The sequence below is a fragment of the Pezoporus wallicus genome, unplaced genomic scaffold (genome assembly GCF_028554395.1).
Source record: "Pezoporus wallicus isolate ANWC-B61680 ecotype Strahan unplaced genomic scaffold, APGP_CSIRO_Pwel_v1 contig_749, whole genome shotgun sequence".
Lineage (NCBI taxonomy): Eukaryota > Metazoa > Chordata > Aves > Psittaciformes > Psittacidae > Pezoporus > Pezoporus wallicus.
The window spans coordinates 231,280-258,070 of NW_026641327.1; the positions used below are offsets into that span (position 1 = coordinate 231,280).

General features: G+C 39.7%; 1 protein-coding gene across 3 annotated transcripts in view; it reads right to left on the bottom strand.

Moving 5' to 3' along the window:
- The window catches only part of TEX10 (testis expressed 10), a 49,875-nt gene that overhangs the window by 4,933 nt on the left and 18,151 nt on the right, over positions 1 to 26,791 (bottom strand). For 2 of the 3 annotated variants that reach the window (XM_057423052.1, XM_057423053.1), the window contains exons 9-12: positions 23,921 to 24,096; positions 22,974 to 23,151; positions 10,886 to 10,974; positions 9,564 to 9,697 (exon numbers count right to left, since the gene is read on the bottom strand). In XM_057423052.1, the coding sequence (XP_057279035.1) occupies positions 9,564 to 9,697; positions 10,886 to 10,974; positions 22,974 to 23,151; positions 23,921 to 24,096 (577 nt within the window). The remainder of the gene's footprint in view (positions 1 to 9,563; positions 9,698 to 10,885; positions 10,975 to 22,973; positions 23,152 to 23,920; positions 24,097 to 26,791) is intronic. The other variant, XM_057423054.1, reaches the window with a different exon arrangement.

Below are 26,791 nucleotides of genomic sequence, written 5' to 3' on the forward strand. Positions count from 1 at the left end.
ACGGGACAGAAAAATAACAAAGAAGAAAGTAGCAAAGATCCATTTCTGACTTCTTTTTCTCTACACTGCCAAGAACATCCCATTCAAAGATGATACAAAACGTAATACTACAGAGGGAGATCGTGTTTTATGAGCTGCCAAAAACTGGTGCTTGTATAACCATCAGCCACTAGCAAACTGTAATACCTGCCCAGGGGCATGATGGGAAGAGGGCTTTAAGAAACAAAACAAAAACAATACCCAAGACTCAGATCTTCTTTTCTTGGTAAAAAAAATACCCAGGCCAGAATGGCAGGGCAGCAAAAGAGTTGTCCAAGACCCCAAAAATTGCTGTATAGCTCCTAGATAGGATAGAGAAACACGAGCTCTAGCAGCTCTGCTAGCAAGCTGTACTAGAATCCTCAGCAGATGGCTTTCTCAATTCCTCTTCCCATCTCTTCCAATAATTTGTGAACGAGTCAGAGAGCCTGGATGACCTCCCTCTGTTCACATTCCCTGTTTATCCCACCAGAGTGTCAGCTGAAGCCTCTGGAAAGCAACATGCACAGTGTGTGTGTTAAACCATGAGCAGTCGTGGTGTCCTCCTAAGGAGAAGGAAGATGGAAGAATCAATACACGAGGAATAAAACCTTCTACTTGTGCTTAATGGAACCGGAAAGAGAACAGCAAGAGCTGGCATTTGAGGCAGGGAAGAATTTAAGATAATGGCAAACAATAAGCTTATTTTTGATACTGTACCTCTATTTAATAATGAAATAATATTGCTGTAACTGTATACTCCATCCTATATCTCGTAGTGCTGCTGTATGCCGCACTTTGAAAATGATGAAATAGTATGAACTCTAGAATATTCCCAAGAAAAGCACTCAAAGCATCTGCATGTTTGCAGTGTTGAGGAACGAAGTCAAGCTGAGGCAGAGGTTACTGCTGGGGACTGTCACGTCAAGGACAAACTGACACCAATGTGCCCTAGTATTTTAATGAGCAACACTTAATACAGAAGTTAAGGCTACACTGATGAAACCTGTCAGCTGACAGAGCAGAGTTGAGAAACCCTGCCAAGACGGGAGGACTGGACTAACCTATAGAAAAGATCACATGGGTTTGACGAGTAACATACAGAACCAATTCAGTGAATCAAAAGCAGGAGGTCACACGCTTGGAGACTCATGGAAACCTGTGCATGCAGCTAGAAGGCTTAACGGTTGAAACATGAGGAGAAAATGCTGTGCATAACAGCTGGCCACAAGGTGGTGATGAAACAACCATGGAACGGGTAAAATGTCACTTTAGGATGGAAAACCAATCACAATGGGAGTTACCAGACAGAACACCGATCGCCTGTTCAACACTACTGCATAAGACCCTCCCTAGACTGTTTCATTTCTGTCCTACTGTGCAAAACCAGGAGTCACTCAGTTTCAAGACAGGTAAATTCAAACTGAACAGGCATAGAAAAAACGCACAAAGAACAGAAACTCTGTTGTACAGGTGTCAACGGAAAGAACTTAACCTACCGAGGCTGGCACAACTGTATCTGAGAAGAGATATTATCATCACCTACAACTGCAACAAAGAGGTGAAAACCACTGCAGCAGAACAGACATAACCAACCAGCAACAAAAAATAATGACGATCACAACTGGCTAGGAATGCAGATGAGGGGGAAATTAGGAAGGATGGACACAAAAGGGGAAAAGCAGGAGATATTTGTTGCTCATAAAATAGAGGTTAGGAAGTTTATAAACGGGGTATATGCCATGTGCTTGTGAGCACATGACACTAGGCACGATATACTAGAGATCCCTTCTGATTCAACACATACTCACAAGAGGTCAACAAATTAAAGACATTGAAGGCAAACCCACCAGGCCAACCCAGCAAACTAAGGTTTCATCATTAACAAAATCATCATTACTATTTCACCCTTAGGACTATGTCCTAGAACAGGCCTACCAGTCCATCAAGGTTCTCCTTGAAATGAGAAGTCGTAGGAGCATCTCATAACAGGTACAATTCACTGACACTCAGGCTCTCCCAGAACTGGCAAGGAAAAACAGGGATCGTACCATTGGAGAACAGCACACTTGCTTAGAAGGGCTGTGGTAAAGTGCAAGTTAATTTTTCAAGCTTTCAGATCTTTCTGACCCCCAAAATAGCAGAACCATTGCCTACAACCAGTTCTATTTTCCTACAATTAAGTGGGAGTGGCAATCCTTTTCAATTCCATAAATTAAATCCTGCTTGAAATGGTTTTCATTACAAATGCCTGTTATAAAAAGTGAAACTGAAACGTTATTAGACATGGAAATGAAAAGCAAAGAAAACTTAATTATCACATGAAAATTAGTATTTTTCCTGACAATTCATTTTCCTGAGGCAAGGGTTTGCATGATGTTTAATTTCCATAATAAAATGTCACAGCTGATTCATTACTTTACATTTGATTAGCATTTATCACATTTTTGGTGCATTCATAGATTAGTTTTGGACCAAAGCCAGAGTTTTTCAGAGTCTTCCTGAAGTGAATGGACAGAGAACAAGCACTGCTGATTGTAGGTGGTTTATATCTTTTGGAGACAAGTCTAACAGGTTTGGTTTAGGTTTAGAGGGGTTGGGTCTTTGGGGTTGTTATCACCTTAATTTTGTTGATGTTCACTTGAATAAATTCAGCCAAAGAAAAGCATTCTCTTAAACACAGGGATTACCTATCAGTGTTATGCAGCAAATACTACAGGCTATGTTATCCACTGTCAGTTATTCAAACCAAACCTTATTGATCAGACAAGCCCAACAACCCATCCTAGCACTGAGCCACACAACTGTAACAGCAGGTTCTCTACTAGGGCTTCAGGAAATCGTTACTACACAGGCCTCCCTGCCTGCCCTACTGAAGACATACTTCAACAGTAGCCAGGTAAAATGGGAATAAAACCCAAAAGGCTGGGAAGGCAGCCCAGGAGCATTCCCTGGGGCTTTCTGGAGATACTGAAACCACAGAGTATTTTAATCTAGTCTAGTTAAAAGCATTTTTACTGCTGAGAACCAACCTAACTGAATATTAGTCTCCTGCGTTGGAGATATTCAAGGCCTGCCTGGACAAGTTCCTGTGTGATGTACTCTAGGTTACCCTGCTCTTGCAGGAGGGTTGGACTAGATGATCTTTTGAGGTCCCTGCCAACCCTTAGGATTCTGTGAATATTAATCCAAACAGGCTCTCCTCAGCTGTAACATACAACCAGAGGAATCCATCAGTTTTAAACTGCTTATGTGTAAGATGCTCTCAACTCCAAATGGTGGAGTTGGGGTGACCCGAGGAAGCCAAGGTCTCAGTCTGTGCTCTCGTGGCAACAGGAACACACACAAATGATGAACCAAGAGTACCGTTTTGCCATTATTTAACTGTTCTCACTCCCTAAATCACTCAATGCTTCCTCCCCATATCGTGACAGAATTTTGACTCGAAAAGCTTCGAGGGAAATATTCTACCAGTAACTCTCCAGGGAAACCCTGCACGTTATTTCAAACTTCATCATGCTGCAAAGTACTCTTTTTCAAAGAAAAATACTCACCTTGCTCTGAAGACACACACAAGTGTGAGGACAGAGCAAGCAGGAAAGATAATGGATCAAGTATTTTAGGAAGCCACTCAGTGGAGTCCAACCAAAGACAGCTCTGACTCCAAGAGAAGGGACTTTCTTAAACAAGTAAGTTGGCACCCACCAGACACTACACCCTAACTTTACATTTTTCAATGCGCATCCACATCCACCTCAAACACAGGTAACTGAAATGTAACAGGCTGTTCGCAGTCAATTCTAAATCCCTTGTGAAATAAATGACTGCTTTGAGCAGGACTCTATCCAGCGTAACATGTTCCTGCAGAGCGTAGAAAACGAGAAGTTTTCAGGTGATGGGGCAGGCAATGAAGCTTGCCGTCTGAAGCTGGGCCAGCTTCCCCCGAAGCACCCTCGCTTATCAGACACTACTCCCTTGACAGGTGCTGCTTCTCTTTCTGAAATAAATTGATTTGACAGGGCAATATTAACAGTGCCCTGAGTTGTTGAGAAAGCTGCGTACAAGAGATCTTTGTTCATCTGCCTTGGCTAAGCTCACAGGGGCGGATGTGAAAGGTATTCCTGATTCAGTGACTCCAGAAAAAAAACCCAAGAAAACAACAACACAGAAAACCCCACATGAAACCCACACACAGCAACAATAAACCAAACCAAAATCTAGGTTAAGTAAAAAAGCAAGACAGAGGAACAGAGTCTGCAAAAGAACATTACAGAGGTCGGAAACAGGGGGGCAAAAAAACCCATGAGTCTTACTTTACATTCAGGGCAGCAAGACTGGAAGACAGAAACTTGATTAAGACTTACAAATGCTTAAGAACATATATCGTGTCCTGCATCGTGATGGAGGATGCATTTCTAAAGACTTAGAAGGATTACAAAACACACTTAATGCCCAATTACTGGCTCGGAAACAGGGTAATTGCAGCATACAGACTTATCCTGCAATTGCTGAACTGTGCTGATTGCCTATCTGCAGGCTCCTTGGCTGTAGCACGCAGCCTGATGTTACACCTGTACTGAGAGTCAACTAAACCAAGTGAAGTTATCTTTATTTGCTCCTGGACACACACAGGAGTGGTAATCACCACTGCTCACCTCCCGTGCAACAATCTGATCATGTGTTTAAACCCGAGTTGCAGCAAGATTTAGTGCCGAGGGTAGAGAACCACGTGCTAGAGACAATCCTAGAGTCTAACTAAGCAACAAGATTTTCTGAAAACATTATTCTTTTGTCTGCAAAATCCAATATAATGCTCAACAGGGAATGTGCTATCAGGGAGCAAACAAAGCTGTACCTGAGAAACAGCAAAGGCCTGGTTCTCAGAGCCACCTTACAAAATTCAAACAAAGGACGCCATAAAATATCTTTGCTACCCAAGCAGCTTTTGTTTCATCCTCTGCAGCCATAAGAAGCCCTTCTTTCACAGCTCTGCAGCTTCCTTACAGCTATAAAATATCACCACCCATGCAGATGCCTCCTCATCAGACCATGTGCAGGAGAATGCATCTCGCGTACAAGTCTCCAAATTCACCTGCATGCCTGCTGCCCAAATAAAAAAGGCTTGAAAACACAGAAACCTGCACACTTAGGAAGCTAACTTTTGTCCCACAAAGCCTGTCTTTTTTAGCAAATTTAGTTTAGCTATCAGAAGCCAAAACCTGAATATACAGCATAACGTACAGTAACTGTGGAGATGTTAATTCACATCTGTTACACACAGTGACATGTGAGCTCCCAGCTATGTCACAAGATACATAAGATACACTGGAAGATCAGGTTAGGTTTCTTGGGAGTTTGTGTTTTGGTGTTTAGGTTTTCTTAGGTTGTTTGGGTTTTTTTTGGTTTGGGTTTGAGGCTTTTTTTGTGGGGTGGAGGTGGTGTCATTCAATTCTTTATTTTTTATGTCTTAAGAAAATGATGGAAGAGATCTTTGAAAGTGAGCCTCATTCATTTTAGGAGGCATTAAATTACATAATTTCTCTTCTGTTTCTTTGAGATTTGCACTGTTTTTCAAGAAAAAATATTCTCATTTCTAAACATGAAGCTTGGATACAAGGTGGTTTTACGAAACACTGACAGGTTTATAGAGTTTTTTAATCCTCCTTAGAGGTTAACAATTACAGCATGGTTCTCATTTAGGAAGGATACTATTTACCCTCAGGTGCTTTTTCTCCCCAGTGTAAATCTAACCTGGAAATCTCAATAAAGACAAGCTGAAATCTTACAGGAACTTCAACTCAACATCTAAGGTTTTAGAATTTAGTAGGTTGTGGAAGTGTTAATCTCTGCTTGAAGTTAAGCTACAGCGCTGCAACACCACTTCTTCCTTCTCAAGGCAAACGTCTTTGAAAGACTCTTAATTTACATACACTCACTTGCGATCTTTATTGATGTGTTGTAATTTTTCATAGCACATCACTGCAGATACAGCTTTTCCAAGCCTATTTCACTTAGAAGACTTCTCAGGTTTTGACACAAATTAAGGCATTACATGTATCCCAAGGTTTTAGAATTCAAGACTGCTTTTAAAAGCAGCTAACCTTCCCTAGTGCTTGCTCTTATATCTTCAGTTTCTGAGGAGTATTTTATCGCTTCAGGTTACCTATACGCTCAGTATAACTCCAGAATCTTGACTTCGAGCAGAACCTTCAAATTATCATTTGCTTTCCCCCTCCAAGATGTTCAAGCATCACACACATCAAATATTACAACAGAAATTATCATGTATACATGGTTGCCTTGTTAAACTGTTCATTTCTGTCGGTGCTATTTCACTCGATACTAGCCGAGCAATTCAATTACAGGGGAGTGAACAATATTACCAACAAACACTATAGGCACAGTTAAAATGAGCGAAGGCTAAAGCCTCTTCCCTAAGGCTGCAACCATTTATTCTGGAGCCCCATTTATTTCAGCTACAGGGGTGTGATTTTAAATAATTGGCTTTAATAAGGCAGAAGTCATTTTAAGTAGAAGTTGCTCAAGAAAAAGAAACCAGGCTTTCCACATTTAACATATCTTTTAGACAAAATATGAAGATTAACTTCTACAGCTACACAAAACAGCGTTTAAAGGGACACTTAAGCATTGCTCCTTAAGTACAAATCACCAGTATCTAAAAGCTTCCACAAAACAACTCCAAACATGGCTTCAGATTTACCACTATCCAGACAAAAAACAAAATTACATCAAAACAGCTTTTGTTATAAAGCACATAATAGCATTAATACCCATCAGAAAAGCATGTTTGGCCTTTTCAACAATTATGGTTAGCCATGCGCTACCACACCAAATGCACTAGTTACATGAACACTCATGAAGTCCAAACTGCCACTTGAAAATGCCTCAACTTATTCTTACCTTTACATAACTAGCTCTTTCTCCACAGGCACACCTTTCTTCTCTGGCATGCATACATTATACAATACTATTCCCTCTATTCATTACGACAACAAATACACACCACTCACTGCACAGTATAGCTAGCTAGCGACAGAAAGCTGGGACTGCCTTCCTCTGGGTTTGAAAATAAAGCCAAGCAGCAAGTAATAAAGCCAACAAACTATGGCCTCCTAGAGTCGTGGCTGCGACCCTTCATCCCTTGCCCTTCTTCAGCACCATAACCCCAGCTACTCTGGCCTCATAAACCCCCTGACAACCCAGTTCAGAGTGATGCCCATTCAGGCTGGACAGCTGGCTGCTGCCAAGCAGGATGCAGAAACAGAGTTAAGAACTGCCTTACGCTAATCTAGAGGGTTTTTCTTCTATGTGCTTCTTTTCATAGCGCTTACAGGCAATGAGTATTTGCAACTTTATTCTTTTAGCAGAGAGCCAAAAACTAGCCAGTGGTTTAAACAGAACTAGTGGTGGAAGAGAAGAAAGAGGAAGATAGATGGAATAATAAGAATCTGATCACGAGCCTCATTTATTCCTAGGAAACGAGGCTGTCAAATCCTAATTCCATCAGTTCCTTATTTATTTTCATTTACAAGAAAATATTTTTCCATTACAATGAAACCCTGTATTACAACTACTCGATGAGAACTCTCATGAAAGAGCAATCAAAGTAGAGGTCTGGACGCTACCTGCTCTGCAGCCAACAGAGGGCTGCTCTCTCACCACTAGGGATTTTTAAGTACTACAAATACTTTGCTTAACATTACAGCATCACCATAAACTTCCTCATCCCGTAAGGAAAAGCATGAAAGATTCAACATACAGAAGCTGCACCACTCAGTTCCACCAAAAGCATGACTAATTCAAGCTGGGGTTTATGATTTCCTGTAGCACTTCTTTATTTAAAAGAAAGAATTTTCACCCACAGCTAAAAATAGCCTGATTTCAAAATTGTGACACACCTTGAACTTGCAAGAAAGTGGTTTCCAAACGTACCTCCCTCAAACTCAATGCACACAGGTAGAGCCATCATATGACACTGTCTTTCAAGACATCCTAGAAGATCTTGATCTGTTGGCAATTTTCTTCTCCTCAGAGGCTGCTGCTCTGAGTTTCAGGGGGTTTGTTGCTGTTGAGTTTATTTTCTTTTGAGAGAAGAGGTGCCTGCGGAACACCCAGCAGAAACTACCTGCTCTACTAGAAGTATTCCTGTGAAATTTCTGACTGCCTCCAATACTGATCCCTACATTACTAGCAACTTGCTTCCAACTGGACTTTGCACTACCGATCACAACCCTTTGGCCTGGCCATTCAGGCAGCTTTCAATCCACTTCCCTATTTATGTTTGTCAGCATGCTGACAAGGATGTTACATGATACAGTATCAAAAACCTTACCCAAGTCAAGATAAACTGCTCTCACAAGCTAGTCACCTTGCTGCAGAAGGCTAGCAGGTTGGTTGAGCACAATCTGCCCTTGATAAATCCTTGCTGATTATTCCTGATCATATGCTAGGTGCATCTGATAAAGTTTCTAGTGAACTGGGTTGTATCTCCAACTATGAACATGCTTGTGAGGAGAAGCCTCCAACCTCCTTCTCAAGCTTAGAGGTAAGGAGCAGTCCAAAACTCCCTTTTGTTAGGAGTATAAAAAAATGAGATGGGCCTAGAAGGTCTAGGTCTCATCAGTCTTCAGATCTTTGACATGTGGGATTATTGTTCCTATTTTCCCTTTCACAATCTTAGTCTCCAGAAAAGACTTCAGGCTCATAACTGCAGAAGTAATGCAATGCTTAGAGGATGTCCAAATGCTCTTTCACTACTAAGCAGGCATACCCAGCTTTTTGCTTAATGTCTGCCATCCAGTTCTGCAAACCTGAGAGAGCACCTTGGGTCTTTCCCAAGAAAAGGTACTTTAACAAAAGCAAGTTTCAAATTTCTGAAAATACTGACTCTCCTTCATGTCACCAAAACGCTGGAAAGATTGTGGTAGGAGAAGTAAATCAAACTTGCAACCAGGTACCAAAGGCACAAACAAGCTATCTACAATCAAACTACTTCACTGCCACTAAGTGAATTCACATGGGAGTTTCTAATCCCAGTAAATTTGTATTAAATAAGCACCAGCAGTTATTCTGAATAATCACCAATGCCAAAATTATTCTAAATAATCACCAATGCCATTACTTCCAGGTTAAAATCTCATTTAATGCAAGCGCTTTTCAATTAACAGTGGGATTTCTTCTCAAAAAGCTCTTTATGGTTAGTAATTTTACACTTAATGTACTTTTAAAAGCCAAAACATATTGCTGGTCTTAATCTTATTAGTATTTCAGAATTTTCCACCAAAACTTTTACCCATTTTTTCATGAGGATTGTTTTTCATACATGTCTGAACACTCCCCTTTAGAAGCAGCTTCCTTCAAATATTATCTGATGGCTGTAGAATAACATTGGCTGTTTGATGGCTATTATATTTTTCATTCTTTTTGCAACTCAGCTCACAGCAAGATTTAGGCATCTGTGGAAAAGGGATGGAGAGCACTCCCAGTTTGTATGCTGTCATTTAGAATTAGTGTTGATGTATTACCTCTGTCACAGCCCAGTGGTGTAAAAACTGGTCCAGGTCAGTTAGGTAAAGACGGACAGGTGAAAGCTGTGACTGGCTAATGTGTGGTTTTCCTCTAATGCCCTGGAGACTAGTCAACTCCTCTCTTGAAAACCCTAGAGAAAAAGAAGCAGTACAACAGTATCACAAAACAAGCCAAGCACTGTTCTACTTCAACAGCATCGCTGACAAACACTGTCTTTTAAATTATGTCTATACAACACTTTTTCATGAAAAAAGTTTTGCTTGGTATTTTAAATTAAGTATATCAAGATACAAAGTCTAGCTTCTGAAAGAACACAAGTATTCGAAAAAAATCAGTGGCATAATGTTGTATAAAAACTGTAAGAGGCTAATTTTATGTTATTTTCAATGTATGCATCTTTAATACATACATACATACATATATATATATGCAAGACAGTATAACACAAGACAGTTCACCACATCCTCACAATAACTCAGTAACCTTCTAACATAACCACAGGGTTACAAAAAAACCACTTAGTTTGGCTAATTATTTCTAGACAGGTATTGAATGCCGTAGTAAAACAGGACTACTGCTCCAAAACAGACACTTTGGGTTTGCTTTCATTTTCTCAGTTACCACTAAAGCACTCTCTTCACTGCTTTTAGGAAAAAAAGCCTTAATTTTTGAAAGCAAAGTAGCTGAACATCATGAGTGACTGGGGTGATGAAGAAAAGACACTTGCTTTTTTCCACAGGAGAAACTGCTGGAAGATATTTCTCAGCAATATTATGTCATTTTAACCACTGTAATTTCCCAAAGTTGCATCACCACAGAGTACAACTATTTTTATATCTGAGTCAGAATATAGTAGCAGAAGTAATTCTGCTCACATGCTGGCCTTGGGCAGCTCACTTCAACGTATTACTTTATTCCGATGGAATGTTTTTAATAGCGTGAGCATATCCACAGGAAGTCCCAGAGGCACTCTTTTGTATTGTTACGAGTCAATAAAAGGCGTTTACCTAAAGCTAGAGAAAAAATTCTTGTGTCAAATGCTGAATTTAGGTTTTCCTTATACTCGCAATGGAAAGCTGCTGGAATGAAGAAAAAAAGTATGCAAATATTCAGCCCAAATGGCAAAGTGTAAAAATAGGGTGCCAAAAATCAGACCAAGAGAAAAAAAAGGGTATCTCACATCAAAAATACATAGCAAGATTAGAATTACTTTCAAGAAGTACTTACTACACCATTTATTTTACATTAAATCCAGTAATTCACTATCAAAACAGATTTCAGTTTGTTAATTCTGAATTATGACATTCACATGGATTACCTATAAGGGTTGAAAACAAGAAGCTGAAATAGTCCACATCATTCACTGAATTATCCTGCACTTGGCACTTCCAGCCTGCAAAGGATGATCTACACAAAACCAATAGCAGATAGTTTATTAAAAACCATATAATTAAGAATTCACAACCTAGCTGCACAATACAATCAATTAGCATGACTAAACTGTTAATTTCAGCATTGCTGTTTCTAACTGCTGCTCCTAGAACAGCATTTTAAATAGCTTCAAACCCAGAACTTGCTCTTTTCAAGACAAGTGATAACTGAACTTTGTAACCCTACATGGGCTTAGGTTGTTAAGTTGATTAAATTAGTGAGATACCGACTTTTCAGAAACACTAGTATAACCTTTAATATAGTGACAACAGCCAATACACCGTAAATTACATTAGTTTCATTTTCCTTATCTGGTGGAAGTCATTACATTACAAAGCTGGGCTGTATTTTTCATTATGTCCACTACTTTTAATACAGCTCTTTACATGAACAAGAGATCCCATTTAAAAACAGTCTCAGCATTTATTTCAGAGTAGCTAAAGCTGTTAAACACAAAACTAAATTAAAAACTTGCTTTGAGATTTGTAACACAAAAAGGAGCAATATGCAAAGACAAGAGCAAACCACCCATTACCAAAGCTGCCTGACACTTCCCTTGCTAGGAGCAAGCTGTAAGAAATGGAGCATTCTGTTTCTCAAATTAGAAGCAGTGGGAACTAGAAGCAAATAGACACTGCTGATCACCTAACAGCAGTGTCTTGCCTGTGTATTGGTGTAGAACCAGGAGAAAGCCAGGAGCTGGGAACAAGTACACCTCACACATACTTCCCTCAAAAGGCTGCAGTTCAGAACTACATCCCATTACGCAAAATGCATAATATTCAGGTTTACTTACATGCTGCCCTTGGCACTTGCCCTGCAGACTATGGATCTTTGGTGTAAGAGTGCTGCTGTCTGCTCTTACAATCTTGCAAAACTTCAGAGCTTATGAATGCAATTTTCCAAGCCAGCTATCTGCCTCAGATCAGTTTTTCCCCAATTCCTCTCCACCAACAGCCAAAATGGCTTAGCTCATGGGTAACAAAATTCTGGAAAGCTTGTTTTGCAGAAAATTTTTTACAGCTCCGTATTTTGGGAGCAAAAAAATAAAATAAAAAAAAATCAAATTTGGAATACCTTGTGTCAGGCACATAAATTTTGCCACCCCATGAAAATCCATCCACAATATTTCAGCATCCACAATAATGACAGCTAGAGTATGCACATGTCTGGAGCTACTCGAAAGAAAAAAGAAAAAGTATTTCAGAATTCCTTTAAATTAAAGGAATAAAAAAATAAAAAATAAAAAAATCAGGACTTAATCAGACTATCATGTGGAATAATTAATTCCAAGGGGGAGAGGGGAAGAACAAAGGAGGGCTTTATTAAATAAAGCTCCCACTTCACACTGTATCTTTAATGGCAAATCCTTATTTCCAGGCAGATTTCAGATGACCCAGCGACTTTGCAGTGCAGGCAGCTCTGCACAGTCCCTTCCAGTTTCCAGGAGTCCTTCAGTCCTCCTCGAGGCCGGCCTCACTGCTTCCTTTTCTTAATCTGTATTTTTTCTCTGTTCATAAGGCTGCCACTTGGCTACTGACATTGAGTTTTCCAGAAACTAATCCCTTGGCCATGGACATTAGTCTTCTTCCAGGAGAAGGGAGACTTTCTTCTCTCCTTCTAAGGAGGTTGCAGTCTGATTCATTACAGCATCAAAGAGATCTCATACATAACTAAATCAGCAAGAGGTCTTGCAACCTATTTCCCCACATAAGGTGAGTCTTCACAAAAGAATCACATCCATATACCTCGGGCAGGAAGACACGTAACACGGAAACAACTTGCAACAAGCCCAAGCTCAAGGAGTAGGGACTTGCAAGACAAAGCTTGCCAGAATCTGATTTAAAATAGTAAGATATAAAAATATTTTCCATGCAACAGTTGGCACACATGTCAAATTCCTAATAGGACCAGTGGATCCAAGAACTTAACATGAACTCAGGAAGACCAAGACCAATGTCCTTCTAATATTACAAATACAAGCAGAACAGTTTTACAGCACAGAAGTTTGTTTAAATACCAGTCTAATGAGTTATCAATGCCTCACTTACCTGAGAATACAAACGCCTGTAAGCTGTAAAGCTGCTCAATTTTGAGGTTCACGTTAAAGGAAATCAGACATAAAAAACACAAAGCAAAAGCTTAATTCTAGAACAGATCCTAAGGTACTACAAATTCATTCTAAATTATTTAAGAATTTTTACTTACTATATTAAGACTACCACGGATGATTAAGAACCATGTGCATTTTAAAAATATGTTTTCAAGATACTTGTAAATTACATGTTAGACATTTAACTAAAAAGTATCTGATTTACAGGTGGAGGAGAGGTGATAAGTATATTATAACCTCCCTTTTTTGAGTAAATTTTTACTGACAAAGGGAACCTGTTATCAAATTGCATGTGAGCGAGACCTCTCCAGTCAGCTAGTCCAAACCCACATTAACTATGATGAATTACATGTTGTCATTTCCATAAGGTTACCTGCTCTCCATGAAAGCCTCTCTACTGAGGTACTTCAGAACTGCACCTTTAGGTAACCTGCTCTGCACGCCAAATGGCATTGAAAGAAAAGCTGAATCTAATTAACTTAAAAATCACTGCTTCTCTTGCCATTAGCATAGCAAATATTTCTCAGTCACCGCAACTGGCAATGCGTTCCTTTTGTCACTTGCTGCTAACTTTTAACTCCAGCCAGACCTCACCGCTTTTGTTCACACTGTTGTTGTTTCCAGGTTGGGCTATATCACACAGTTGCAAAACAAAACAACAGCAGTTCGCGCAAGTGGTTATTTCTCAGCCACAGACTATTATCTTTGTGCGTTCTGACCTAAACTAGCTACCAACTGATTTCTGGTTCGGGTTTAGAGTGCTGGTTTTGACCTACATAGCCATAAGGTGTCTCTGGGTAATTTAAGGGTCTCTGGTAGAAGAACTCTGACTTACCTTGCTGGGAATAATTTCAGAAACTATCCTTCAACCTTCCTCCTGTAAAACACACTGCTCACGCTCCACCTCAGAGAGCAACACACCTACTGAGCACTGCAAATTCATTGGAATTTGGGTTGCAATTTTGAGTTTGTTGTTACCAAATTTTAAAAAGCATACTTTCGAGGTCCCTTCCAATCTCTAACATACTGTGTGTGTGTGTGTGTGTGTGATAAGGAACCTCAGCTCCCCACAAACACACGAGTTCTGCTTTTAAGTATTTTCAAAACAGAAGAAGAAAAAGCAAATGCAAGATTCACAGTTCTTCTGAGGCACTGATACTACTACCCTTGCGTTCATAAATGCAAAGGTTACAGAACTCAAGAAGTGTAAGATCAAGGGTCTGGGGTTTCTGTTTAAGGAAACTAAAATCCAATTCTTTCACCTTCCACGAAAGTGCTTCCACCACCATAACAGATAATATTCTAGCACAGGATGTTCCTAAAGCTTTACAGGATTATATTAACCTTTGCAAGGGAACAGCCCGAGAAACCGAACTTAAGACTGTGGCAAGTGACCCTAATTTTAAATTTATTTTATCAACCATGGATCAGATTTAAACCAAGGCCTCCCACAATTGTTTCTTTAACACAAGGTTAAAAAAAAAAAAATCATTCTAAAAGGAGTTTCCCCTCTGTCTGTTCCACTGATACTTCTGTTCCACACAGAGCAGGTAAATATTCATAAGCACAACCACCAGCTGATTCACCCATTTCCTGAAAAACCCCCTAACTGCATTCCAGGCCTCAACTCCGTGAGAATTTAACACAATGAATATAATTTATTTATATCTTATTAAATTAAGTACACCTCCTCAGAATAGTACAGTGACCAAGTCACTCTGTTAGGAAATAAGAAATCAACCTCCCCTTCAGATGAAGGCAGCGTACAGAGACTTTCCACATTCTCAGCAAGTGCTTTAACTACTAAGATACTACTAACAAATTGTTTTCCAAAGACATCAGGAGCAGAAAGCTTTCCCGGACCCTGCACACCCAGCAGTGGCAAATGTGATGATGTATTCTGGGGGAGGGGGCTGGTTTTTGCTTTTAAAGCTCCACAAAACTAAAGTCTGTTACTCTAATGCCCGCACTAGGCAAATTATTACACACTGTAACAATACATGAAACTAGCTGACACAGGAGTAGTACCTTACATCAAGGGATAACTGGTTTAAAGGCAGGATAGGGCAGGTAGAACTAACTCATACAGTGGAAGGCAGACGTCACTGGAGATTCACAAGATCTGCGCTGGCACTGTACAGCCTATGCAGGAACAACCCAGAAAGAGAGATGACAAAGTCCACTAACAACATCCACAATATTCAGTAAACCAAAGTAGTTCGTATAGCAGCATGCAGCTAATCGAGTCAATCCTGTCTTTTTTTTTTCCTTGCCAAAGCTACAGTCGGAAGATTACAAACCACCACCTTCCAAGATGCACATTCTGTTGTTCTGCAGCTCATCAGGATACACCTGAGCAACTCTTTCTGCCTATCCAGGAGATCAGTTAAGGCCTGGGAAATATAAGCAGCAGAGTGGTAGTTCTACAGTAGCTAGAATAACTACACTGCAAACAAGGATCATAATGAAGTTGTTTCCACCACACGAAGCAGGGATCAGTTTTTCTACACAGTCTAGGACCACCAATATGTAGGACAATACCCTATGAACTCCTGTATGAACAGGAGCGAGGAGAAAGATTTATACCACAAGTGTTTACTTGTGAATCTACCCCTGTCATCAATCAGCCACTGTGCTGAACAAAAGTCTTTCCTGATACATTCCCATGTTCTGATTCTCAGGAACTGTGTGTGTACATACAATTACATTAAAAGGAGCAAAACCTCATGCAAGTACTATACTAGTACTGTCACACCTTTATAGAAGAAAAATAGAAAACATTTTCCCCCAGGGTAAGCATGTACTTGCACTATTGTAAAATACATTCTTTAAAAACGCTAAAAAGCCCTGTGCCAGTATTTATCTCAGCTTTGGCATAGTTTATTCTTGTTTAGCTTTAATGAAAAATAATTTCTGTCAAACTGAAATGCAACTGCTTGCAACTGCAATAAAGTATAAAGTCAGCCTTCTGCATTAACTTAATCAAATCAGTTTGTGTTACACTGTTAACAAGGATCACCACTCTCCGTTTTCATACTAGCTCTTGAAGAGACAGGAAACCAATACTGTCACAAACTGATGCTGAAATCGCTTAAAAAAAATAATTTGAATAATTCTCTAGCCCTGTACCCACCTCATCATTCACACCAACTTAGCTCCACGTAGCACAGGTCCTGAACCTAAACTCCGAGAGCACGTGAGGAGTTTTTATCTTCCTTTTCCTTTAAAAGGTTACCATATGTAGGCAATGGTTTGTTAGTGTGAGGGGTTTCTTGTTTTAACTTTCATTATCTCTTTTGAAGGATCAAATGTTTCCATTTGAAATACAAAAAATACAACAAACATCTGCAAGGAATTACCAGGGATTTGGGGAAAAAATACGAGCCCTATTTTAAGAAAACAACAATTTGAGCTATGTGTTGTTAAAGTAAGCCCGTCAGCTACTCATTTGCTCCATGGCTGCAAAGGTTGTCTGAAGAAAAGAACTGCTTACACATTATAAAGGAGAGAACAAATCGGAAGAAACATTCACTAATGAGCAAAAGACTTTTACTGACTGGTGCAATTGTAAGTGCAGCAACATAATTCTTTTCCCCTGGGTTAGGAATATCAAACCACAAACCACCACCTGGGGACAGACTTAAAGGGCTGTGTCCTTAAACACAAGCTTAGCCTTCTCCCAAGTCCTAGACCTTTACATAACAGTGAGAAAGGAAAAGGAAATTTGCTGGCCAGATGCAGACAAAGGAATGCACTATAACCCATCCCACGATCCAATTCTTAAGAACTATGGATCCCTTCTGACCTTGCAGCAAGGAAAAAAAATTAATCTTTTGCCCTTCATCATCAGGAGCACCCAGTCAGGGGAATGCCGGCATTTTGGAAGCACACTCTTCTCTTTAGATTATATCCAGTAGTGCCTTAAGCATTTTTGTTACTTTTTTAATGCTTTCCTCTTCCCTTTTTGTTTCTAAATTGAGGGGGTGTGAAAATACAACCAGGAAAAGCACTTCATGGTGAATACAGACCTTACTATTCTTGAATTTTCCTCAGCAACCCATTTATAATTACTATACCTTACTATATATGTATGTCTTTCACAGAATCATAGAATAGTTAGGGTTGGAAAGGACCTTAAAATCATCTACTTCCAATGTGGCAGGGGCACCTCACACTAAACCATATCACCCAAGGTTCTGTCCCACCTGGCCTTGAACACCCCCAGGGATGGAGCATTCACAACTTCCCTGGGAAACCCATTCCAGTGCCTCACCACCCTCACAGTAAAGAACTTCTTCCTTATGTCCAATCTAAACTTCCCCTGTTTAAGTTTTAACCCATTACTTCTTGTCCTATCACTACACTCCCTAACAAAGAGTCCCTCTCCAGCATCCCTATAGGCCTCCTTCAGATACTGGAAGGCTGCTGTGAGGTCAATAACAGGTTAACATATCCTCTGCAGGTTTTGTCTATCTTGAAATTCTTTTTGGGAATATGATGTTTTTCTTTTTCTTGCCTATAACACATTCAGAAAGTCTTCAATGAAGTAGTACATAGGCTTTTCGTTACATACATTTTGCTTTCTCACTGTGCCTCCTCAAGCTATACAGTCAAAGACTGCGGATCACAACTGGGATGAATAAATAAAAGTAGTATTTACTTATAAAGGAAATAGCTATGGAAAATTTTAAACTTTATTATGACCCTGAAACACCTCTGAGCAGTATATTTAGAGTCACAGAATTTTACACCTTATACCAAACGGACATTAATTGTCTGTTCCAGCTCTTCCTAAGCACTGCATTCTCAAGGACAGCAGGAACAAACAAGCATGCCTGGCTGCATGATCAGACATCAGCCGAGTTCCCCTATTATTGTCTGGAAAGTCCCTATCTCTTAAGAGTCCATTTACAGTTATGACAAGCAGAATGCAAGCTACCCCAAGAGCTCTCAAACCTGTGAAGCCTTGGAACTCCCACACAATTTATGTCTTGCTGTGAGAGAGCACTCAGCTTTCATTTATATGGTCCTCACCCTTCTCCGTTTCTACAACAACAGCAACAACAACTCTTTGCAAGACTCCAGCAGGGAAAGTGCCCCACAAGAGTAAGAAATGGCTGTTTGAAGCCATTGGAGAGCTCATTTATGGAGACCCTACTTCAAGAGAGAAATGCCATAAATTAACTCCCATTGTTTTTTATCTAGGCAGCGAAATATTATCTGTCCACTTTTCTATTACAATGAAGTAATTTCCAGCCACACTGTTCCAATGGATAAAAAGGTCTAAAATCGCAACTGTTGTGCATGAATAAGGCACATAAATTGAATTTAAGTAATTATGCTGAAAAAGAGCACACAAGCAAATTGCATTTATGCAAGCACACTGAATAGGTTTTCCTTATTTGTACCTCAAGACGTATTATGAGAACTTCACCCATAAAGTCACCAATCTAACTTCCCAGTTTATGTATTTGATCACAATTCTCAATCTGCATTTCTTAATCCATATTTGATAGAAGAGAATACATCACAGGATGTACTCAGATTATATATTAATCATCTGATGCACCCTACTTTATGCAAAAGGGAAGGAAAAACCCCAAAACTGCATTTGCAAGAAAACCCACCATTCAATCACCTCAAAGTCATTAAGAAGTAGCAACCAAAACTACTGAGCATGACAAGTGATGCTCCTCTGCAACTGTTACAGTACAAATTTTGTCACGTAAGCACCAGATTTCCCTTTTGTAAGGTAAAAAAGACAATCTACCACATACAAAAAAGGTGAGTTCACAACATTTAATACATTTCCATATTTGACAAAAAGATTTGCCTCAAAGCCAGTCTTCCAAAGGGTACTCAAAAGAAAAAAATATAAGCATATGCCTTGCTAGTTCTTTAGAACCCATTCTGAAGTAGCCCTGTGCCCTAAAAGTACAGAAACCAGGGTGTAGAGGGATTATACTCTCTATACCAGGCATTAGAGGAGAACAGCAGGGAACTTAGGTCAGGACAACAACTTGTGTCCCTCAGTTTCACCTGAAACTCACTAGCTGTAGATGTCCCAGCTACCCAAACAGCAACATCTGTTCACTGGCACAGAGATCAATTATTGTAAATCTGGCCATGTTCATACCAGCATCCAAAATGGGGTACCTGCATTCCAGCTTTCTTTTCAGAACAGCCCTTGGCCTGTGCTAATTGGTAAAGCTTTAGTGAGTATAGACCAAACCATGGTGGGAACCACCCTAATAATTTAACAGCCTCTCTCAGGCTCAGAAGCCTTCCCTTTATACATCTGAAAATAGTGTCAACATCATCTTCATTCTCAGCATAGAGTCCACCATGGCTCACTTAATGGGCTCCTGCAGACCACATGGCTATTCACATGATCATTGCAAAGATAAGAAGTAGAAACCATTGAATGTCTTCAAAATTCATTTCTAATCTACAAAAAATTCTGAAAGTTAACATGCAAAAATTACAATTTAATGTTACCACCTGATATCATCGCAGGGCTGTGGTTTAAGCCATCTGGATACATTTACTATCTACTTCCACAGTTTACACACACACAAAAAGCTACGAGTTCATTGAGGTTATAATGATTGCTCCTGGAATTGAAACAGTCTTATCATCCATATGCACTCTAATCAAACCCAGCTTAAAGTAGCTTCTCCCTGGCATATATGGGTATGTATGTGCATTCTCAAATGCATGTAAAAACGTACATGCTCCGCCAGTCAAGAATAATGCAGAAATAAAGGCTTTTAGAGATACTGAGAACAAGTACCGCATACAGCAGTGAGCCTCTGATGCTCCTGACTGAATGCAATCTATTTAAAGCATTACAGATAAGCAGGTGGCATAGAAGAAAAGAAATTTATGAAAACTCCCTCCATACCAAACAGAACATGAATGTATTGGAAGAAAAACAGTGCCATCTACTGACAACATCGATTTGACTCATAAATGACGTCTCCCCACAGACTGATTTCTATCGGTTTCTCTGTGCAAAACAATCAGCATCTAAAACTAAAGAAAGTGCCCCATGAACCAGACTGTGACACAGAACAAACAAGATGTGAAATTATATACATCTTGTTACAGTACCATTCATTTCAAAACCTTGGACGTTTAACTCAGCATCAGAAGAGTCGTAAATGACTACCAGAAGTTACCTAGTCCCCCTTCTTCCAAGACTTACTTCCATTCTTCCATCTACTTCCACTCTTCCATCTACTTCCATTCATGATATACTTTTGTTCAACCTGGTTTTAGGTACCTCCAGTATATTATACAGTAATATAAGGTATATTACTGCATATGTAATATATAGATATTGTATTTATATATATTATTATATATAAACATACTTAATATATTTATACCCCCTTCCTACACAGCCTATTGCAGTACATACCTCTGCTTTAGGAAATTTTGCTAGTACGCAAACCAAGCGTTTTCTGACATCAAGGAAAACTGTATTTATAATTCTATATTTATAATCCTGCTAAAACTGCATTCTCCCATTCATTTTCAACAGCCTTTTACACACATGGTTCCCCTTTCTTTCCAGCCTTATTTGCCTTAACAATACCTATTTGTCAATTATCCCCCATTATCACAATTTACTATCATTTTTTTTGTCTGCTCTCCTTTAAACTCAATCCAGTTTGCCCACATCATTATCCACAAAACTGGACACAATAATCCAGCTTGGCTTTTCTGATAAGAGATGCAAAATTAGTTCACGTATCCTGTGTGCAATGACAGGCTATGAAACTCGTAAAGCTGAGCTAAGGTTCATATTTAGAAAACCTACTAATGTCTCCTTAACTGTACAATTTCTTTTCCAAGGAAAAAGATGTATCAGATTCTATTATTCTTGAGAAATTAATCTTGTTACTTATTTCCCTAACTATGCATGCTTAAGTTGCCAAAGCAACTTTTTTCTGGACATCCCCCTCAGCAGCTACTAGCGTTTCTGACTTCATCTCAATTCTCTGATTTTTTAAGCTACCCTAGGGTAAAGGTTTTAGGATTAAAAAAGTCCATGGTCATGCCAATAAGGGGAAAAGAAAAAAATCGTTCACAAAACAAATTTCACCTATGTATTAAGAAACTGAGCCACAGCTAAAAAAAAAAGTATCATAGATAAGCCATTTAAAACTTCTACAAGTTTAAGTTTGCTATAAAGGTGAAAGTGTTTTTCAGTACTGTTGCATTCACTTTGCCTGTAAAAGACTCATTTTAATCTTGCCAGGGATTTGCAATATTTTCAGATGTGTTTCTAAAGAAGACTGATCAAATTCCTGTGTTTAACACTGATCCCTCTCAATGAGGTGGTACAGTGTTATCAAAGAAAAACAACACCTAATCAAGAGAAACATCCCTTTTCCAAGTTTCACCACAACTTGCAGTCTCCCAGAAAAAAAAAAAGATTGTTAGGGCTTAGCAACACAAGAAACTGCACTAGTATAACTGCATTAGCACTTTTTCTTCATCTAGTTATTTTAGGTTGACTTCCTGGGTAGATAATCCACAATCTTTTAATCCAATTTAGTTTAAAATCTGTTCCAAATGCCATAAATTAAAATACTTTCTTTGCACCTCTGAAAAATAAGAAGTTACTGCTCCTCCTCTGTTGTCAGGATGTAACACACTTTTCTTAGGAACACTGCTCTCCAGCTGCCTCTTGTATCTTCTGCCAGAAAGATCAAATGCCTACAACCCACCTGCAGCTTTCTCACAATCTTTAGAAAACAGTTATGCTATTACTATAAAAACCTCCCACACTGAAAATTTGCTAAGATCTAACAACAAAATAAGTTCCTGTGTGCTTCTTACTGACTTCAGTTCTCACAATGACTGTCTCTGACTTGGGTATAGTTTGCCGCTGAATTTCCAGTATATGGCAGAAAACTTTTCTTTCTTAAAAATAAAATTTGAGATCCACCTTCCCAAACCTAGAATTTTATTTTTATAGTGGCATTGCATTACATATGGGATATTATGAATTTCCGTCACCATCACTTCATATGTTAATCATCTTACTCAGACATTATACAGCCAATATGTCTGTATACATGATATATACAGCAAATACAGGTCTGTATTTGACAGTGCACTGTGTTGTATCATATTTAAATAAAAAAAATCAGTTCCAGAAAACCTTAAAAAAATCAATTTAAGCATAATCCATATAAGATTAACTCCTACTTATTTATCCAAGATTCAACAATATCAAGCAATGGAAAAAATCATGTATACTTCTTCCAGAAGCAGCAAAGCAAAGCACTCTTGTGAAATCACAGCATTTCAGTGAACAGTGACCTCTCTCCCTGAATTCAGATGAAAACTTACTGGCCTTTCAAGCTAGGACAAAACCAACATGAGTGTGAGTAATTCCTAAGAAGACACTTGCCTAGCAACTATGATATGGCTGTTTAAGTGCAGTAATTAGGGTTGGACAAGGGCCTTGCACAACCTGGCTTAGTGGGAGGTGTCCCTGCCCATAGCAGGGGTGTTGGAACTGGATGATCTTAAGGTCCTTTCCAACTCAAACTATTCTGTGATTCTATGAATTAGAAGGAAAGCAAGTTTTAAAAATCTGAAAGCAAGCAGAACATGAGAATACATTTGGGCTGGTTAGTTTCCACTATCAACAGTGTCACATCAAAGTATTTACAAGAAAAAGCTGCAGTCTGGGGCAGCAGAAAACCCACCAGAGATGCCCAGTGGGTAGAGAGTGCTCAACACAATGCAGCCTTCCATTTAACTGATCCGATTTTATTAACGGGACAGGGAGGGGGTACTGGTTGGGTTATTTTGCAGCGCAAACTGCAGCGCGTCGCCGTACCTCATGCGCAGGATCCCGATGAGCGTGGCGGCCAGTTCGGAGGACATCCTGCCCATGATACAGCAGCGGCTGAGGCCGGCGAGCAGGCTGGCGGGCAGGCAGGGCAGGAAGTACACGAGCTGCACCAGCCGCCGCTGCGCCTCGGCCGGCAGCAGCACCAGCGTGCCCTCCAGCGGATCTGCCGGCACACACACAGTCAAAAGCTAAACACAAACTGCTGCCATTCCCAACACTTCCACAGCATCAGCGCCTCACGCAATGCACCACCACCATCCCTCTTCTTTTCTAGCTATTCTTGTTTAGTTAAGAACCTACAGCGCTTGCTGAAGGGAGGAGAATATAACACTGGGGGGGGGAAGGGATGATGAAATGGGATAAAAAAGAAAAACCCAAGGAGAATCAATACTGCCAAAAGCAGCTTTCACAAAACCTGAAGCTTCTTAGTCTATCAGATTGAAGTCCCACTAACCTGAACTGAAGATTTTTTCCAGCATTTAGGAAATGACACACATAGTTTTATCCTTTATTAACCTGCATATATATAACCAATTAACAAGGGAGATTTAAGTTGGATATAAGAAAGAAATTCTTCACTGTAATGGTGGTGAGGCACTGGCACAGGTTGCCCAGAGAAGCTGTGGCTGCCCCATCCCTGGCAATGTTCAAAGCCAGGTTGGATGGGGCTTGGAGCAACCTGGTCTAGTGGAAGGTGTTCCTGCCCATGGCAGGGGGGTTGGAACTGGATGATCTTAAGGTCCTTTCCAACCCAAAACATTCTGTGATTTAAGATTAACCTTTATTATAAGGGACTGACCCAATCTCCACCCCTGCCCCACATGCACAGACTTTACATTCACCTAGGAGAGAAACACCAGTATTTTCCACCTAGTGCAACTTCCCTGCCAAGCAACAGACAACACTCATCATGCTGCAGCATAAAAGTTTACCATATATTTGAGCAGCAGTGGCTTGTAAACTTTGTAGTAATTCCTTGTTTGAACGAGAAGCAGCAGAATGAATGATATCAATCAGCTGATTCGAAAGCTCAGGGTTTCTCAAGCCAAGCAGAGCGAGTTGCTGAGGTAAGCCAGCCAACCAACGAGACAAAACTTTACTTCGACTTCTAAAAAGAGAAGGAAAATTAGTTGGGGGGTGGGGGTAGTAGGGTGGTGGACACACAAACAAAACAACAAAGCCCCCCGAAACTTACTCCTTCCAGTCTTGACTAACTTGGCTTTAGTATCAGATACAATTCAATTACAATAAATTGCAATACTCTGATTTGCCAAGAGTATTTCACCGGAAAATCTGAGCACACTGGTGTGCTACGACTTCTACATCAGAAATATTTATTTGATCCATAGGTTTTCGCACTGTGTATTTTCAACTCTTTCAGAAACTGTTTGCCTGAAATCACTGTATGCTGGCAAAGCAACATTCCCATTTATAATTAGTTTTATCAGTTTATATTTCAGGAGTTATGAGTCAGGCTAAAAAGCTATGACACTACTACGTCCTCAATACTGCTTAACCCCCCAATTAAGCTAGTTTGCTTTCACTAGACTTTCAGATTCAGTTCTACCTTTGCTGATGTCTTGCTTCTCAATTCAGACACTCTTAAAGCAGAATGAAAACTGCAACTGGGTCACGGCACAAAGCTTATTACTGAAGTGTAGTGTCAGACACTCTCCCTTGTCCACGCAGCCGTCTGTCATTTGTCAAAGAGGGCTATCACGATGGTAAAGCATGATTTGCTTTTATATACATGCTAGTTTGTCCCTGATTACCCACAGGTCCTTTACATGTCCACATATTAATTCCAAGCAATGGGCTGCATGATCTTCCCAGGGACCAGGTGAGGCTTATCAGCCTGAAATTCCCCAGATTCCCTTCAAACTGGGTTAACAGCAGTCTTTTTTCATTATCATGTCCCTGCTCATTGCAAGGGGGTCAGACTATATCCCCTTTGAAGGTCGCTTCCAACCCAAACTATTGTATTCTATGATTTTCCCAGTCATGCAGGACCTCCTGCAGCCACCATGTTTTTTCAGGGATGACAAACAACGGCCTCACTTTCACGAGACAACTTTCTCCACCACCTCAGGTATATCCCTGCGTATCTACCTGGCCCAAGGATTTGACTACATTCAGCTGAGCAGATTTCTTCACTTGCTAAATTTAAGAGTTTTTTTACTTAAGATCTTGCTTGTTTCTGCTGCAACATCTAGCTCACTATTGACACTACCTAGAGCCTCAAGCAAGCACAACTGAGGTGTTTTAACCGATTCAAACATGACTGAGAGAAAACCATAGCTTAGGTTGCCCCTGCAGCTCTTACAATTTGGTCTTTCTTGGGCATGAGTAACTACAACTTAATGAAGTATCAAATGATCTCATTCAAAGATTACAATACTTCCATGTATCTCCTGCTACAGCTTAGTATCTTAAAAGTTACATTGCCTTTTTTTAACTCCCAACCTTAGTTCACAGGCAGGCATGTACAAGTAGAAATATCAATCACAGGATTGTTTGCAACTGCCTGCCTGAATTTTACATTCAAAAAAAGGTCCTGTTCGTTTCTAAGTGCACCAATTTTTGTTTTGTACAAATACATGTCTTCCACCATCCCCTCAGGTGATCCATTTCTTCCAATTTATTTTCAGGTAATGCTTTTTGCTTTGTGTGCCAGTCATTCTTGATAATATGAAGTTTAGCTTAGTGGGAACTCTGAGGAACTGCGGTTAAGTAGCCTTTCTCCAGTTACACCACTCCCACTGTTCCCTCTTATGTGCTATATCCCATTGCACACACTCGTATTCTTTAAGTGAGATGCCACCTTTCATACCAAATTCATGACCTGCATTATCTGTCTTTAAAGGTAATAGTCAAAGTCCTTACTATCTGCATTTTCACACACCATTTCTCCCCAGGTTCTGGAATAAGATTTACCTAATCCTCCTCTTTTGCATGCATTTGACAGCATTCAACTCAGTTTTGTTTACAGCACTGTTGCTTCCACATCTGAGGACTCTGACCACCCCTTGTGTTTGACACAAATTATAGTAATCTTTATAAATAATATCTTGTCTTTTCAATATCAAAGGACATCCTGAATTCATCCTAATTTCAGATCCACTTCTTTCATTATCCTATAGTGTGACGGTTAAGAAGCTTTGGCTATTTTCATATCCTACAAAAAATTCAGCTTGACATTTAGGAATTGCTATCCCTAATCTGCTTGTCAGAAAACCAGGAATGAAACAAGTTTGCTTATCAATTCCTTTTTTCCCATCCTCTGCAAGCACTGTTTACCATGAACACCCCCTAAAAGCTGGTTAGGAAACAGAAAAAAAAAACTTGGATGAGCTCCTCCCTTGCCTAAGACAAATTTTCATTTGTATTTATGACCTGATCCTCCAGACCTCCTTTCCCCATTCCAATCAACTGGCATGGTTCATACTTGAGGAACCTTCATGTAATTAGCTTTTTTTCTTTCCTTTAAACATCTTTGATGCTGAGCTTTAAAACTTGACAACCTCCACTACAGGTCTGCTTTTATTTACCCTTTCTAGCTTAAACTGAAACAATCTTCAAGACCAATCTTACCTTTCATGGGCCACAGTATCTATGACACCCAGGCTTCTCAAGGCAAGTATTGTTTATAAATAAGAAGCATTTCACCAGCTTATACAAAAGGGATGATTATATGAATGAAGCTGCTTACTGTAAATGAAGTTCAAAGGAGGTCTTTGAAGGTGTCAACGACAGTAGCATAATGATAAAAATGATTTCATTTTCAAAAGACCCAATAAAATCTC